The following is a 17,732-nucleotide window of genomic DNA, read 5'->3' as shown; positions in this document are numbered from 1 at the left end:
AAATCAGAATAATCCACCCCGCCCTGCCCACCTTGACCTCTGCCCCTGTTGGGCTGGTTGGGAGTGCCATCAGCATGCATCCAGCTCTGTGCTCCAGATTTACACCTTCCAGATCCCTTCGTGGTGAAGCTAATGGTGGGAGAAGTCTATGCTGTGTGTGCTGAAGTTGCCATTCTCCATGTTTTGGTCAGCTGGAGCCACCTCCTCCTCTGGAGGTCCAGTCAAATGTGGAATGAGTTGTCTTTCAAACGAGATGAAGTTTCTTAGGCTCCTGAGTTGATTTTTGTGACTGTGAGTGCTGCCTTGGTTGTAGCTAATTTTCTTTGGCAATCTGTAGCTCCCATGGGATGGATAAGTACAATACATTGCTGGAGCTGTCTAACATTTTGTAGTCATTCTAAAGGCAATCCCCCAAAAAACCTGGTCTCTTCAGTTTTTACATCCTGATTTCCCCTTCTCCAGCAAGCCTGCTCTGTAGTGTGTTTTGGGCTCTGTTGGACTCTTTTTGTTCCCTGCAGTACCATGTTCCTGTGCACACATTTTTACACAGAGCAACTACAGAGAAGGTGTTCACAGTAATATTAGTGCATGAGTGCATCCATTATTAACTTTCATGTTGTAAAAGAGGTAGAGAAGGGAGTTTACAAGACATTTTCAGTTCAGGTTAACTATTGCAATATAAGTTTAATTATGTACATTACTGACTTAAGCCTCAATGAAAGCTGCTTGCAGGCACAGGTAAAGTGATCCACCCACCTCAAGCATCAAGGACTTTTCTTTACACCAAAAGGCTGAACCATTCTGACGAAATCTTTTTAAACAATCGCTTGTTATAGAAACCCATTGATTTAAGCAAGGTCTGGGTTTGGTTTTTCATTGGCTTAAGATAACTTAGAAAATTTAAACAAACTTTTCAAACTGAGGCCACCAACAGCATCCCGGTTATTCTGACTCCTCTGTGTCTGAGCAAGTGGGGAGGGCCAGTTCCAGTGCTATTCCCACATAACCTGCAGGCAGGGGCTGTGTCCTGCACCCTCCGTACAAGCGCTGCTGTCTGTGATGGGAAGGAAAGGCCAGTGGTCAACTTAATGAGGCCGAGACTTGTTTTGCAGACAAGTCCCTCACTACAAGGATGATTCCAGGCAGATTAAAAAGTTCCCTGCTAGGATGTTTTATGTAGATCCTCTTCTGCTATACAGACAATAAGTTCAATGCTCACAGCATGTCCCCTTTAATTCTGGATAAAAAAGCTTGCCCTCCCTTATTTTTTTGAGGAATAATGATGGACCTGTTAATCTGGAGAGGAAGACCTCTCCCTTTATTTAGAAAGGGGTGTCAGAGAGAGAGAGAGTACATTGCCTTTTAGGAGCTATTTAGTCATTCTTCTCTGCAGAAGTTTGGCAGGGAACATTGCAAAGTTCATTTCTGAATCAGAAGAGTGTGAAAAGACTGCTTGTTTTCTTCACTACGTTAATCTTACTTACCATATTACTCATAATATTAAGATACCCAAGTCACTTCACTGTATACCTGAGACATTTATCTGCCAATTTTCAAATAATCATAAATTGAGTGTGTCTATATGAGGCAGCCAAAATAATCTGGGTAAGATTGTGAATGTATGTCTGTGCTTGCAGATGTAGGGGGAAAAGAGGGACTGCTATGGAAGCAGTTGTGTGTAAGGCCTTGGAAACACCTTCAAAGGACAGAAGAGAGATGAGGATAATGGTTCTTATTTCTGTCTGTATCTGTATTTCTCCACAGCGGGTCAGACTCTTCACCTGCCACTTTTAGTTTCCTTTGTCCTTAGATGAAGGTGGCTGAGTTTTTCTGGTAGTGCATCTTTTTGCTATTGTGTGCCTGCATTTTGAACCTCTCAGTGAACAGTTTTGAGTTTACCTTCTAGCCAGTTCTCTGCTCCCAGCTGGCATTGAAAGGAGCTGTCTTATTTAATGTGGACACTGACATTCCCAAGGCACTCTGCTGCTGCCTGGCATAGCTCCTGCAGTGACATCCCCTTGCAGTGGAAGCAGCCCCATGCAGCTGGATCTGGCCCTGGATGAGGCCAGGGCTGACCAAGTCTTCCAGCACCTGAAGGGAGCCTACAAGAAAGGAGGAGAAAGACTTTGTAAAAAGACATGTGCTGACAGTGCAAGGTGGAATGTCTTCAAACTGACAGAGAGTGGGTTTAGATTGGATATTAGGAAGGAATTCCTCCCTATGAGGGTGGCGAGGCCTTGGCACAGGGTGCCCAGAGAAGCTGTGGCTGCCCTTGGATCCCTGGAAGGATTCAAAGCCAGGTTCAGTGGGACTTGGAGCAATCTGCTCTAATGGAAGATGTCCCTGCCCATGGCAGGGGTGGAACAGGATGATCTTTAGGTCCTTTCCAACCCAGGACCATCCTGTGATTCCATGATAAGCTCTTCCACTGCGGGGATGAAGCTTACTCCCCTTGGAGACCTTTTGAACGGATACCAACCACCTTTAGCTCTTCTTGACAAGACACAGCAACCACACACCCTTGTACCTCCAGGATGGGCAGATCTGGTCCTTGTCCTCATTTCCAGAGCTCTAAAGCTGATCGCTGCTGCCTTGCACAGACTCCAGTGCAATGAAAGCAGTTAATTGTCTCTGCAGTGACAGAGATAAAAATGGTATTTTCAAATATACTTAATATGTGAATGTATTAAAAGCCATAGTTGACATACGTAAAGTACCTGAAAATATTGGCCTAAGTTTTTGAAATTACTGATTTCAGATGTGTAGCTATTGAAATCACTGAGTTCAAAAAGTGAAGTAACAAATCAAAAAAAACTGATTTTCGAAGATGATTTATCTATTTTCTAGGCAGCAATTTCATTTTAGGCATCTGGGAGTACTAGAAGTCAGCTATGACTTTTAAAAGGTCCTGAAATGTCTAGACAGAATAGCTAGGATAGTTGTGAGGTGATACCCTTCTAAAATCTTACTGGGCACTAATGACTCATCATGTCCTCTTTCAGTATCCACAATGGAGTGATAGCGGTATTCCAGCGTAAGGGTCTCCCAGACCATGAGCTGTACAACCTCAATGAAGGAGTCAGGTAAGAGACTCAGCCGCGCAAGGTGTTCTCAGCCAGATGCTCAGTACTGTTTGCCCGCCTTTGCCCTCCACAGCTTCTGCAGAGCATTAAGGTTCTCTCCCAGTGGCAGTTTTGACCAGCACAGTCCATTTTGTCTCAGTAATCACTGCTGCAGATGTGTCAATATCTCACTGTGTGTGAGAGCTGATCCCTCCTTCTGCGGGAGGAATTCAGCCCTGAGCAGTAGGGTTTTATTTCAGAGTCTCTCTTGATGTGCTGGTTTAAAACTAAGGAAGGGAAAACCTGGGCCCCTCTAGTGATTCAGCCGTATTGCAGTGATACTGGTAATTTCCAGAGGTGCCACTCTGGGCTGCTTCCCTTGCATCCATGAAGGAGGTAAAGCCTCCAGGTCTCAGTGAGACATGTTAAGGAAAGATGTCCTGCCTGGTGGTCCCTTAGATCTGCTGCTCCTTCCACACAGCATGAACGTATGTGAAGTGAAAAGCTGTCCTGTCAAATATCATGGCCTGAGTAACACTGTTTATGCTTCAAACTTTTTTTCCTGTATTCTGATGATACTGTCTGCAACAGCCTAACTGTAGGCCAGTGAGATGTATAATGAGAACTTTATTCCCTTAAAAAAAAGTCAAAATCCTACCATTTGAGTTAAGTTACAGTTGAAAAGAAAATTTACAAGATATAAGCTGATATTTGGATTTACATTCACATTTTACTACTTTTTCAGCACTTCTTATTACTTACCAAACCCTCTCACTGGCAAGGGCAAGGTAGCAGATTTACTTATAGAAATTTGTCCAATGCTTTATAAAATAAATGGTGGAAAGGAATCTGCAGTTACAAAAGACAGATAGCTTATTACATTCCCTAGCTGTCTTCAGAAATGATCTTTAGTTATTCCCTTTTCCCTACTGCTTATTGCTCCTCTGGCTGGACACTGGAGTCTGACTCTTCAGTATATTCCCCAGAATATACTGAATATACTAAATATTCTGGGTTTATCTGCCCCGTCTGATTCCCAGTCTGGGATAGTTGGCCCAGTCTGGTTCCTTTAATTGTGAAAATATCTTCAGAAAAGTCCAGCCAGATGATATTTGGCCTGTGTTCGCTCTTTTTGAAATTAAAATAAGCTTACTCTTCAGTTATTTTTTACTTTGTTAGTGAGAAAATTACATACAAAGAATAGCTTTTCCAGGATGTCTGTCAGTTAGCATGATCAATCAATCATGTTGAGTTACTTACTGGAATAATGGTTAATTATTATTATTGTAGGTGCTGTTAGGATTCTTCAGCTTTATCTAAATGACAAAAAATGGTACTTCTGGACTAAGATATCTTGGCCCAATGCATTTCTTTTAATGTGCACATCTGCTGGTGAGGGACAGGAGAGGAAAAATTTTCTGCCGATGTGTCAGACAAATATAATCTAGTATGAAGCAACAAATAGATAGAAATGTGCCCAGATTTTGCTTTAATTTACTTGGCTATAAACCCTGCACCCCAAGGATGCTTGGTAACATAGTTGAGTTGAATTGAGCATTTCATATGGCTGAACAGGCAAGCTGACTAGAAATACACTGATCTTTTTTTTTTTTCCCTTTTATGAACAGCTTTGCTGACACTTGATAGGGCCATTTCTTTTTGTTCGGGTAGGGATAATGCTGCTTTGTTGGTATCTCAGCTGATAGCTCACTTCAGGGAGAATGCCTGGTGCCTCAAGCCTGAGCTGATGATGAAATTACTGATTTGACACATGCAAAAAGTACCTGTCTTCCTGCTTTTGTTATTTATTTCAAAATAACTTTCTTCGGATTAATGTTATTATTGAGTGCAAAAATACCTGATACGTAAATGAAGTGGGACAAGTGTACACTTGCCTTACGATTGTATTAGATGCATTTTCCCACGAATACAAATTAAGAAGCAAATCCATTATTTCCACTGGGCAGAATTCAAGTGTGGCAGCATTCAGGTAAATGGCTAATATTAAATAGTTAACTTTTTTGAATAGTTACAGGACAGTAAAAGAAGTTATCTTACTTTACCACTTGAATTAGAAGAGATTCTGGAATATTTTTCATAATAAACCCCTGAATATCTAAGTTGACTCACAGATCAAGTGTAAATATTTGAACAATATTTGCACTCCATTGTTTTGATTCAGGAATGTCATGTATATTCAACTACCGTATGTCACATACGTGCAATTAAATATGTAAAACTTCTGAACACACATCTCAAGGTTTTGAACCCTGATTATTTAAGGAAACATCAGTGGGTACAAATCTGTACAGTACCATTTACTTTTTGTTTTAAGTTTGGCTCGTAAGAGCTGTCACTTGTTTACACCAATGCCTTTTCACACCATTCCTGTGGCATTAAAAAGTGACCTTAAATATGAAATTATATACACTACCCACAGATTCCCTATTGCAATAAAACCATGTGGGAGTTGAGTTCCTCTCACACTGCTAGGACTCCTGAATTCTTCTGCTAAAGCTGATGAAGCACAGTAAAGTCCCAGCATCTGGAGTATCACCAGCATGTGGCCTGTGCATTCCTTCTTCTGGGCCTTTACTGGGTGATTTATTAGGATATTGAGTCAAAAGTCTAGTAATAAAAATCTCCATGCATATGTTTAGTTTTCTCTTGGTCCATGTCTGCAATATTAATAATCAAATAGTGTTTTCTCCCTTTTCATTTAATGTGCCATATGTAATTTCAGAGTGTTCATTTTGACCACTTTTAAAGCAAAGAAGAAAAAGAGGCAAAGGGAAACACAATGAAAGCGAAATGTCCTGTATTAAAGCTAATGCATATTTATAGCTGCCTCTTTTCTGAGTTTCAGGATACTGATGTGATGCAAGCAAAGCACATTTTAGTGGCATTTCCTCTTTTGCAGCCAGAGTTCAAACCCAGTAAAATCACTTGTTTGCTTCAGTTAACTTAATTTAGCATCTATTATGCAGTGTTACACTTTCCATTCTGAGTAATGTTGCAAGAGTTAATTTTAAAATGAACAAATGAAGTAGCATCAGGGAAGAGAAAAAGTCAGGAGCTATTTTAGCACATTTTAAGGGAATTCGTGTTACCATCTGAATTTATTAAGTCATTAAACAGGCAATGAAGACCTGATAGCAGTGATAGAGAAGCTTTAGGAGTGCAAAATACCTGCTTTAAAATGCAGATGTACTTGTAATAAGATCTGCTCTCTGGTCAGGGATCTCCTTTAGGTTTAGTCAGATTTTTACTGGATTCCATTATGATGTCCACACATCTAGATAAAGTTGGTCAGTAATTGAAATTATCCAGGATCTGATGGCCTAACTGTGTTTGTTAAAGGAAATTAGGAAGGATGAAAAAGAAATTGCATGCAATGTCTTGGATCCAGTTTTGTTGTGGATCTCTTTTGAATGAATATATATAAAGAATATCAAACACCAGTGTTCTGATTCGGCCGAAGGACCTCACTGTTTCACTAGGAATTAATTAAGTAGCTTGAAATATCTTTAGTATTAGGGATTCAAAAAGCAAAATGCATGAATTGTGCTGTCAGTTCTTCTGCCCTGTAAACAGATGTTAATGTAGGTGTAGAGCTGCCTGGTGTGGGGCAGTCCAGCACATATAATTACCTACAAGCTGGTTGTTTGATATCAGTTGAAAAAATGGAGATGTGGTGGGATCTTGTTTTATCAGAGAGCTGGCTGTTGGATAAGTAGAATATACATTTTTATTTCCTGACCTACCAGAATTTATCAGTAGGAACCTAAAATACTAAAAGAGAAGGTAGTTGCACATCACCTCTTCAAGACTGTGAGGAATCCATCTGGAGCAGCTACCTTGAGGAGAGGGTAGAAAACTAAGCAAAACCTGTCAGTATAAAGTATACCAGTATTTTCTTGAAACAGAGGCACGAAGAGATACATGAGAATAAATAGTCACTCTCATAGGAGAATTCAAATCTGCAACTTTCTTGTTAGTTCAGCCTAAAAATAATCTCTCTATCCATGGCAAAGTAAAATGAACGTTTGTTGTCATCACTTGTGATCTAGGAAAAAGTCACCTCACTGGACAGTAAATCTCCACTTGGAGTGAACGTGCTACAATTTGCCTGTCACAACCTAGTTTTCTTTGACTTCTCTAAAGGCACAGGAACTTGAGCAGCCTTTGAGTGAGGTGGCTTTTAACCCCTGCCAAGGGCTTGTCAATGCTGGTGTTGAGGGCAGAGTCTCAGGGAGCTACCAGAGCTGTCCCCTCCACACATTACAGCCACATGCTGAGGGGGCTGGTGACCTAATAGCTCTTCATGACATGGGTATGCCTGTGGATAATGCCTCAGCTTGCTTTCAGAACTTCTGTCCATGAGTAGTTTGTCCAAATTAATCAGATTTCTAGCTGAAAAGGACTTTGCTTAGAAACATCTGAAAATGCCGTTCCTTCTGTTTATTTTTTTTTTTTTAATTTCTGCCTAGACCTTCCAGAGCTGTGAGGTCAATGTGGACATGTGCTTAAGGGTAAATAAACCAAGATACCATATTTCAGCCTCCTCAAGACTGACATGCTCCTGTCTTTCCTGAACTTGCAGGAGATCTCAAGAGGCTGTGCTAAAGCATGTGTTGTAAGAACATCAGAATCAAGTTCTGTAGACTTTCACAGAATATAGGGATATGCTGGATTTGGCTTGATATCTCTTTGTTTACTTGTTAAATAATTTGATTAATCAGTTTTCAGTTAAAGATACAACACAGAGGGATAGATGACATGCTGTTGAATGTATAATTCACATAATTACCCTAATTGAAGTGAGTGTTTAGATTTCAAGTCATGTTTGCCATCACTACTTCATGGGACTTGACATGGTCACGCAGACAGGTTTTCAAAAGAGATTTAGATGTGTTCAGAAAACCCAGCTGGGGCTACATTTCTGTAAGGTCCAAGCTATTGTTTATGCATCTAAATAGTGACCTGACTGAAGAGAAGTATTATCTAGCATCCAGCATGTGAGATTTAAATAACAAAGCTTTTTAGCCATGTGGCGAATTTTATCTGGATACAAACAGGCTTATTTGGAGTGAGTTGAATTCAGTTTCTGAATTTGGGACTTTGTGGGATTTTATTTTGCATGTGAGTTTCAATTGCTCTCTGAGGTTGCTTTGTAGATTTTAGTGTAGAGGAATCATGAAAGGCGGAGCTAAACTGTTAAATTCCTACCTCCTTTTCATTGAAACTATATGAAACTTCAGCTGTCTTTAGTCTCCTGAGTGGATGTAGAATGGAAAGCATCCTCTTTTCATCAAATTTTATTTTCCTTCCAGATGTGCAATTGAGGCATCTAAAATGATAGCAAATATTTTTCAACACGCAGAAATGCTGGTTTGAGTATTGATATTCTTGACCCTGTTTGTTCTCTTTGTAGTTAGTCATTAATGGCAGTCTCTGTGCTCATACACAAAAAGTGTATTGGCTACAAAATTTGCTTCAAAAGTGATTTGCTATTAGTGACTTCCCCTCATTCATCAGTGCACAGCCAATGTGATTTGCTGATTACACAGATTCTTTTCTTGCTCTTTTTAATGCAGGCAATTACTGAAAACAGAACTGGGGTCATTTTTCACTGAGTATCTGCAGGTAGGCCTGTGTTTTCTTTATTTAAATCCAATTCTGTTTTATGTTACTGAGAAAAATAATTTTTGCCCACTCTAAATTATGACCTGGAGACAGTTGTAACCATTCAGAGATGTCCACTGACTTCTCTGTGTTTTTGAAATTAATGATTTATTAAGATTTGGATTTTATATACATCCATATAGTTAGTGAAAGCCTAACCTGTCACTGTGTTTTCTGTGGGTCATTGCTGTATTTCTTGAGGTTTGAGACAGTTTTTTAGCTTAAAATTGAAGTCCTTGAGTAAACCAGTGAAGTTCATTGCAGTAGAGTTACTAGGAAAGGCTATTTGCTGAAGCCTGCTTGTCTAAGTACATGTTTTGTAGGTCAGTCATTTGAAGTCATTGAAGTCATTTGAGAAGTACTTTGTACTGCACAAAATACATCCTTTGTCCTAAAAGCAGCAGGTGATTATAGCATCATTTCACAAGTGTCCAAAGTGATTTAAATAAGATGGATAAAGCAAGAGTCCTTTAATGATTAATTTTTAAAATAAAAAATTTTCACTGTCGAAAGTTAAGATTGAACAAAATGTGAAATATGATGGCTGTAGGAAAGTACAGAATGGAGTAAATGTATTCTGTGTTTTATTTACAGAATCAGCTGCTCACAAAAGGCATGGTGATCCTAAGGGACAAGATCCGGTTTTATGAAGGTAACTTGGATTTTAGCATGGCTGTGTATGTCACAGGTGTTTTAACAAACGCTCTCTGGAGGCACCAGCATGCTTTCCACTGTCTTTTTGGGACTATGAATTGGCATGTCATTCCCACAGTCTGTTCTTGGGTCATTAACCTTCATAAAGGGGAGGTGGTTGCCTCAAGCAGCATTGAGGGAGTCAGGGAAGGATTGCCTCCAGCAAGGACACTTCCTTCTCCTTCAGCTATATCCCACTCAGGAAAAGTGAAAATGGATTGAAATATGTAATAAACAATAAACTAAACACAAAGATCCCAGTTAGTTTAAGTATCTGAGTCCAAAATAATGCTGTACTTGTTTTAAGAGTTATTCTGGAGTTGTGCTGACATAAATGATGTCAGGCACTGTCTCTCTTGTTTTAAAGGCAAGGCTCCATTTAACTGTCTACACTTTCTGGAGGTGCCATCTCTGGAAGTAAAATCAAGGATAAACCTCCACCTGGTGTGTTGGTTTACAGTCACCAGTATTTTGTCTTATGCTATTATGTGGTGTTTAGATGTGTTGTTAAATATGCTGTCTTGTCCTAGATTTGGCATCCAGGTTGTGCCAGGGGAGGTTTAGATTGCATGTTAGAAAACAATTTCTTTACCAAAAGAGTTGTTCTGGCATTGGAACAGGCTGCCCAGTGCAATGGTGGAGTCCCTAACCCTGGAGATATTTAAAAGCCATGCAGGTGTGGCACTTGGGGTCATGGCTTAGAGATGGCCTTAGCAGTGCTGGGTTCATGGTTGGATTTGATGCTCTTGGAGGTCTTTTCCAACCCAAATGATTCTGTTATTCTATACATCAGATGGTGAAAAGGTTTCATAATAACTTCAAGAATTATTGCCCATGTAAACATTTTAAAGATATTTGGGTAGGGAAGGCAGTTTTAAAGAAATGCATCTTTCCTTTTCTGAAGCTGTAGTCATATTGTCACTTAGTCTAAATACACTACTTAAGTGGGAGCTTGGAGACAGCTGTTTCCATTAGTCTCAGCTATATATAAATCCTGGGTGTGGCCTTTCATTACTGACAGTACAGTTGATCAGATAAAGGTAGTGTTATGGAATCAGGCTTTTCTGATGGACAGACAATAGCCCCGAACATTGCAAAAAGAGAACCAATATCACATTAAAAACCCCAAAGCCCACAAAAAAGTAGTGAAAGTCCTTAAGCCGAATTCCAAATTCCATGGTCAGTTTGGAGAGCACAAGGGGAGCTGTAGGGATTGCAAGGCCTTCATAGCTGCTGTGTAAATCACAAAGGAAGTAGTTTTATAAGTATCAAATCAGCAAATGAGATACAGACCTATCAAAGTCCAATCCTTTTTTTTTTCCTAGTATTACCAGCTTGAAAATCAAAAATACTGTATCTGATGTTTGAGATCAAAGCTTAGATGAAAACCTAAAATGTGTGACCACTAAAGGGCTTTCAAATATAGGACCATGTTTAGGAAATACCAAATCTCAGCAAGCTGTTGATTTTAAACTTAGTTTGGTTTTTGATTTAGTGTATCATTTTGTGGTTGTCCCTTAAGATATGGTCAGAAATTCTGGTAAGATGAGAATTAAACTGGTCATGTGTTTTCCAAGTCTGTGATCAGAAATGTTACCTCCCTAAAACTGGCAAGTTACAGGAGGATAGTAGGAATTCAGGCATCTGATTCAGAAGCAGAGGTGTTTCTGACACACAGCTTTCCTGGGAAGTTGCTGGTGGACTTTCCAAGGCTGGAATTTACGTTTATTGGGAGCTAATGCAGCCCTGCCCCAAAGTCCATCCTGTACTCAGTGGCTCCATGGTTCTCAAAACACCCGAGACAGAATTGGAAGTATGGAAGTCTTGGAGCTCCCATTCTGAGCAGGGCTTGCTTCCTGGGTCTGCAGAAGCAGCAGTCCTGCCCTCAGATCTCAGGCCTGATCCACCCCCTGCCATGGGTAGGGATACCTTCCACAAGATCAGGTTGCTCCAAGACCTGTCCAATCCGTCCTTGGACACTTCCAAGAGTGGGCAGCCACAGCTTCTCTGAGGCAGGGCCTCACCACCCTCAAAGGGAAGAATTTTCTTATTATATTTCTTTCATGAGTTTCAATTAACTTTTAAAAGCCCTATGAAAAATAACAAATGCATTTTTATGCCGTACAAAATTGACTTTATTGTGCTTCATAAAAATGAGTATTTAGAGTAACCCACTTTCCAGGAATCCAGCAAATGTTTACGCTAAATGTAGAAATCTTTGCCTGACAGTAAGGAGAGGATCTATCCTTGATAGCACATGTAAGTCACATTCCTTCATGTGAAAGATGCTCATCATCAACAAATCAGGAATTCTTACACAGCCCTCAATAAAAGGCCTTCCCACCTAAGTCATTCAACTCTGCAGCCTTTTTGAATTGCTGTACAGAAATCCATTACATCTCAAAACAAGCCGCCCACAAGATGGAATAAGTGCGTGATGATAAAGGCATGTTTACCTCAACAGAGGTAATTTACTTCATACCGCTCTAGCAGCAAGATTTGAAAAGGACCAGATTCATAAGGGCTTTTAACGTCACCTTGTGGGAACTAGAACTAAATTTAACTTGAACTAAATTTAACTCTTTAAAACTCTGCCTTCAGGGTGTAGTGGTTGGGCTTTTCCTTCATGATCTGATTTATATCTTGGAAGCACTTTGGTATTTCAGGCGCTAGTATTGGATATTAAAATGCAAGGTTATTGTGGTTTAACCCCAGCCACCAGCTCTTCCCCATGGAGCCACTCACTCACTTCACATGATGCACCATGGTGACTTGAGAAGACAAACAATCACTCCAAATGTCCTGCCTTCCTCTGTCTCTCCCCAGCTCTGTATGCTGGGGACATGACACCATATGGTCTGCGATGTCCCTGTGGCCAGCTGGGAAAAGCTGTCCTGCTGTGTCCACTCTTAGCTCTTGGTACCCCTCCTCCTCCCTGGTGGGGTGACAGAGGAGCAGAAAAGGCCTTGGCTCCCTGCATGTGCAGCTCAGCAATAACTAAAACATCCCTGTGTTATCAGCACTGTTCCAGCCACTACCAGCTACTGGGAAGAAAATAAAACTTAACCCAGCCAAAACCAACACATGTTTATTATTACTATTACGGTTACTATTACTATTGCTGTTGCTATTTACTATTACTGCTATCGTTGTTATTATTAATTCTACTGCTACAGCTGCTAGAAATTTTTGGATTTGGTTCCCTGCTGTATTTCATTAGAACTAATGAAAAACAGATTTTTTAAAAGGTTTTAAAAATGGAAACAGAGAACACCCTTTTCAGTCTTTTGCATGACTGTACAGGACAGAGAGAACTTCTGCTGAAAATAAGACCTTGGTGTGTTCCACAGGCCAGCAGCTGCAGGATAGCGTAGTGATCCACATCTGTCACTGAAAGCACTTAAAGTCATCAGCCTGGAAATAATTCAGGAGTTGCAGGTTCACCAGAGCTGATGCTATTCATCATGTGTTTAAAAAGGCAAGGGGATCAAGTATCCCATAGTAAAGATTGGCAGTTGGTAACTTTGAGTGTGGTTAGCAGTGTCAGTGCTTTCGTGCATAATTGCTTTGTGATGTGTGTGTAATTTTGGGCAAAATACTCCCTGGGTGAGACTCAAAGTAATGCTCTAATACAAAAATTAAGAATAGTATCACATTCTGACACCAGTAGTAATATTGATTGATTGACTGATTGATTGCTACTGAATTTGCCTCCTGGTAAGTCATATTGTCTTGTCTGAATAGGTCAGAATCTCTGATGTCTTTATCTCCATGAGAGTTGCTGATGGAGGTGCAGGGGCATTGCTCTCCTCTTACAGTTGGGTTGGTGGCATAAGGATGGTAAAGGTCACATGGACCATTTGGGGGACAGGGATCTGAAGCCAGAACCCTCCTTATTGAACCAGATTTCCTCTCTAGATCTTGGCTCCTGCCTTTGCCTCTGTATTCTATGAGGAACTCAGTGTTCAGCTTGGTTGTACAACCTGCCCAGAGCTTCTTCATATTCCCACTCAGGAGGATTCCAGGGGGCTGCAGCTTGGGAAGAAGTGGACATGAAGGTGGCCTTGTTGTGAGGACCATGGGGAACTTACCCCATAGCAAATTCTAACTGCATTGCTTGAAAGTTAGAGTAAAAATTAGAGCTCTAACATGATTGTTCTTTTCCATGGATCTTGGGTGAGATTTTCTCTGTAAGTGGAAAATGGAACAGTGGAAAAGTTACAAGGGATCAGTTTGACAGGATGCTTTACAGAGCATCTCCACAGAGTGTGTTTTGCTCTACTGCCCTGCAGCTTGAAAGGCAGGAGGGAGCACAGTGGGGTAAATTCCTCTGCAGGAATGCTTCCACATTTAACCGGCTGTGTTTTCCCTCTGCTCTCCTCCATGGTCCTGCCCAGCAAACATTACTGCAAGAGGGGGACATAACCTGGGCTATTACTCTTTATTCTTCACAGGGTTTTCCTGAGTAACCTCAGACTCTCTGAGTTTATTAAGAACATTAGATGAGTCACCTGAAAAGATAAAAATATGGAAGGATCTGATACACCACTATGGAAAATCAATTCCATATTATTAATAGGAGCTGCTACATGATTCATCTTAATATATAGTAGCAGACTCACATTATTTCCTGCTTGTTTTAATTTTTGCAGCTAGCTGATTCAACCAAAACTTCACTAGTTTGTTTTGTGTTTTTGCAGGGCAGAAACTACTGGATACCTTAGCTGAAACCTGGGATTTTTTCTTCAGTGATGTCCTGCCCATGCTGCAGGCTATTTTCTATCCTGTGCAGGTGAAAAAATTACTCTATTATCATAGAATCTTGAAAAACTGGAAAAAGCTACTTTACAGGTTCATCAGCAGATGGAAACAATCCTTAATTCTTTCTCCTTGGGCCAACCTCCCAGTGCAGCTGTTCTGTTTAGTCATATCATGCAAATAAGTTACTTACGCAAATGGTTTGAAGTGCTTGCATGGAAAAGATGAAGGGGAACTTTTAAAACAAAAGTGGAGTGCAGGGAGGCTAGTTAGTCCATCTGTCAATCACATTAAAAGTCAAAAAAGGTTATTAATGATAAACTGAAGTGTTGCACGGTGAAATAAGTGGAGTTGTGTTGAATTAAATTTATTTCCTTCTCTGAAATGTGAATTTTGTCTGAAGTATCTCTTTTGAAAAGGAACTGTATTTCTGAGATCAAATTCTGTGCTATGGTAAGTGGACAGCAGAAGTCAATAGAGTTTGACCAGTTCAGATGAGAACAGATTTTGACTCCATTAATTTTAGATGCACAATAGATACTTGATCTTCTAATGTGGTGATAGCCAGAGAGTATTGTTTATCACTGAAGTCTCAAAGAAATCTGTACCAGACAGGTTCAAGTGATCTTTGCGGTTGCTCATGGATGCCTACAGATTGTAGTGGGAACTTGGTGCCTGAATATATTTGGGGAAACTTCAGAAACCCTCTCCCATTTTTTCAAGTGCACTTTATGCCTAAAGTGATTGCCCGAATCCTAGCAGTATTACCATTTGCATTTTCAGACAGTTACAAGTATGAATTTAGAGGAAAAGCTGCTATTTCACGCTGAATTTAATTCTGAAAGGGAAGAACTCAGAAAACATACAGGGTTGCTTCACCCAAAGACTTGTGCTGCCAGTAGAAGCTCTAAAGTGATAGAAATAAGATGTTATTAAAAACATACTAGAACACAATGGGAGATTTTTCTAAGTGCCCTGTAATTTAAATCCAAGATATTTGGACACAGAGGTATAGGTAGGCTCTAAGCCTTTTTTTATGAAGCACTTGACTACATTAGAACTCATTAAGTTGTTCTTGAAAATTGCATCAAACAGCCCTATTCTCTGTTGTGTTTCTGAGGCTTTTGAAAATATTTTAGTGACACAAGTCTTATCCCCTATTAGATGGAAATAATTACTTGAATTTCCAAAGGAACCTTGGGGTTTAAGAGTCCTAAGTCCCATGTAAATTCATATAGATCCAGTTGCTCATGTTCTGACGTTTCTTCCACAAACCCAGTTGGTGCTTATGTGCTCTAGTAAATTCTATTAATTAGCAGCTGAAGCAGATTTGGGGCCTTCTTTACTTCAGTTTAAATAATTTAGAAAGTGAAAAGGAATCGGTTGGATCAGGCTTCTTTATTTAAGACTTAAGTCAGCACCAATTGAATACCAAACCTTGCATATGTGCAGCTATGTATGCTCAACGAAAAACGCCTAATGCCAGAAAGAAAAGCAGTTTCACAGATCTACATAAGGCGGGTGCCATTAATCTCTGCAGACAGAGCTGCAGTTGTATTCTTCAGCTGGGAGTTTTCCTCAGTGAGAAGGTATTGTTGAACTGAAAACAGATGGCTTTGAAAATGCAATATGAAACTTCGACTCTGCTCCTGCCTTATTGTGAAGTCTCTCAAACTGTATAGAGAGGAAGATCCACAGGTGGGATGAGTCAGGATTCCTGCCAAATTTGAGGACAGTAAACAGGGAGTACTCAAAATCTTACAAAATAATGGAAATGCAGCCCTGCCCTTTTTTTAACTTATGATACATCTAATTTGCGATGTACTGTTAAAATGCAGAATAATCATATATTGTCCAGCCCTCATCCCACCCCAACCCCTTATCCTCTCCACATGCAGTCAGACGCAGTCACCATCTGTGGAGTTAATTACTACCAAATCAAATTTACTGTGCAGACTTAGGGGGCTGCTCTCTGTCCTTTGTTATGTTTCCTTCGTGCTTCATTTAGATTTACAATTCTTGCAATCCCTCAGGAGTGGAGGAAGGAATTTGAACAGAGGATTTTGAAACTGGTTTTCACACTGCTGATAATCTGTCTTGCTTTCTTTGTGTTTCTAAGGGAAAGGAGCCGTCTGTTCGGCAGTTGGCTCTTCTGCATTTTAGGAATATAATTACCCTCAATATAAAATTGGAAGATGCATTATCCCGTTCCAGAGCCAGAGTTCCACCATCTATTATTCAGATGCTGTTAATACTTCAGGTAAATTGGGTATTTTTCTCAGCCTGTCTTTCTGTATTGTGTTGCTAAAATCTTCTTAAACAGTATCTGATTTCGCTCATTCATTGAAAACTTCTTAGCCAGACTGCCAGGGCTCCTGTGCTCCTGTGGTCATAATACCTAAATCTTAATATTCTAGTATCTAAATATCCTAATGTCTAGTGTCTAAATTATCCAATAGTATAATAAGACGTCGTATAGTATAGAATATCTAATTATACAATATAGTAATAATAATGTGACATATAATGGTATAATAAAATAATAATTGTAATGTAATAATTAAGCTATCTAATTATCTAATATCTTAACATCCTAATATCTAAAAGTAGGGATTGTAGAGATGCCATAAGATCCAGAGAGTGTGAGTACAGACTTGTTTTGCAGCTAGCCCTTCAAATATGAAGTTTTGCAAGCTGACAAGTGTGTGGTGTTGACATGATTTCCATTAGATGCTGGGTGTTTCTGCATTAGCTGTTCAGAATATGAAGCTTCACATTTGGAGTAGGCATCAAAGTCAATATACAATTCATACAACAGTGGTTGAATCATAGTCATATTGGTCACTGGAACCAAATTCTACCAAAATAGGTGATACAAAAACATTAGGACCAGATACTGGTATTTGCCTTCAGTGTTAGATGTTTTCTGTGTGTGTAGTGGTAGGAGAAACAAAATGAGGAATTCCAGCCAAAAGGTAATTTTAAGATATTTTTATTTGCTTAATTAAAGAAAAGCATGAGGTATGATGTGGAGAAAAGAAATGAGGCAGAAGGGAAAGAGACGACCGGGAGTGGATTTTTAAAGGATGAGGAAATTGAGATTTTCATGGCTTCTGATTTTTTTTACAAATACTTCTTTGCTTTTCATCACAGTATGAATTAGTTCTGTGTCTGAATTTGTTTGAAGAGCATCTAGATTATTAGATGATAATCTAATGCAGCCAGTTTCGAAAATGGAGGAAAGGAGTAAGATTCTGTCTGCTGGGTCAAGAAATGGGATTTCCCTTCTCACTGAAATCAGTGATAACTCAGTCTCAATTTTTTGGAGTATTTAATGGTGTGTTTAATCTGATTATCTCAGAAGAAGATCTTATCATACAGGAATGTCTGCTTGGTCTTGTCTCCCTTCTCATAGCCCCCACCTTCCAGAAGCTTCTTGAAACTGCTGGCTGATTGCGACACAATGACAGCAGTATGGGAGTCTGATGGAAACTAGTGTCTGGAGAGAGGAGAGGAGCCTCAGGGGAAAGCTGG

The 17,732-nt window shown here is 39.9% G+C and overlaps 1 protein-coding gene across 9 annotated transcripts in view; it reads left to right on the top strand.

Annotated features, from left to right (window-relative positions):
- The window catches only part of PRR5 (proline rich 5), an 86,261-nt gene that overhangs the window by 42,962 nt on the left and 25,567 nt on the right, over positions 1–17,732 (top strand). For 6 of the 9 annotated variants that reach the window (XM_056511752.1, XM_056511744.1, XM_056511756.1 and 3 more), the window contains 5 exons: positions 3,003–3,083; positions 8,660–8,708; positions 9,342–9,399; positions 14,141–14,232; positions 16,318–16,458. In XM_056511752.1, coding sequence (XP_056367727.1) covers positions 3,003–3,083; positions 8,660–8,708; positions 9,342–9,399; positions 14,141–14,232; positions 16,318–16,458 — 421 coding nt within the window. The remainder of the gene's footprint in view (positions 1–3,002; positions 3,084–8,659; positions 8,709–9,341; positions 9,400–14,140; positions 14,233–16,317; positions 16,459–17,732) is intronic. The other 3 variants (XM_056511763.1, XM_056511766.1, XM_056511767.1) reach the window with 2 other exon arrangements.

The sequence above is a fragment of the Oenanthe melanoleuca genome, chromosome 1A (genome assembly GCF_029582105.1).
Source record: "Oenanthe melanoleuca isolate GR-GAL-2019-014 chromosome 1A, OMel1.0, whole genome shotgun sequence".
Classification (NCBI taxonomy): Eukaryota; Metazoa; Chordata; class Aves; order Passeriformes; family Muscicapidae; genus Oenanthe; species Oenanthe melanoleuca.
Note: the sequence above shows the minus strand (reverse complement) of the source record. Positions and strands in the feature narration are given on the sequence as shown.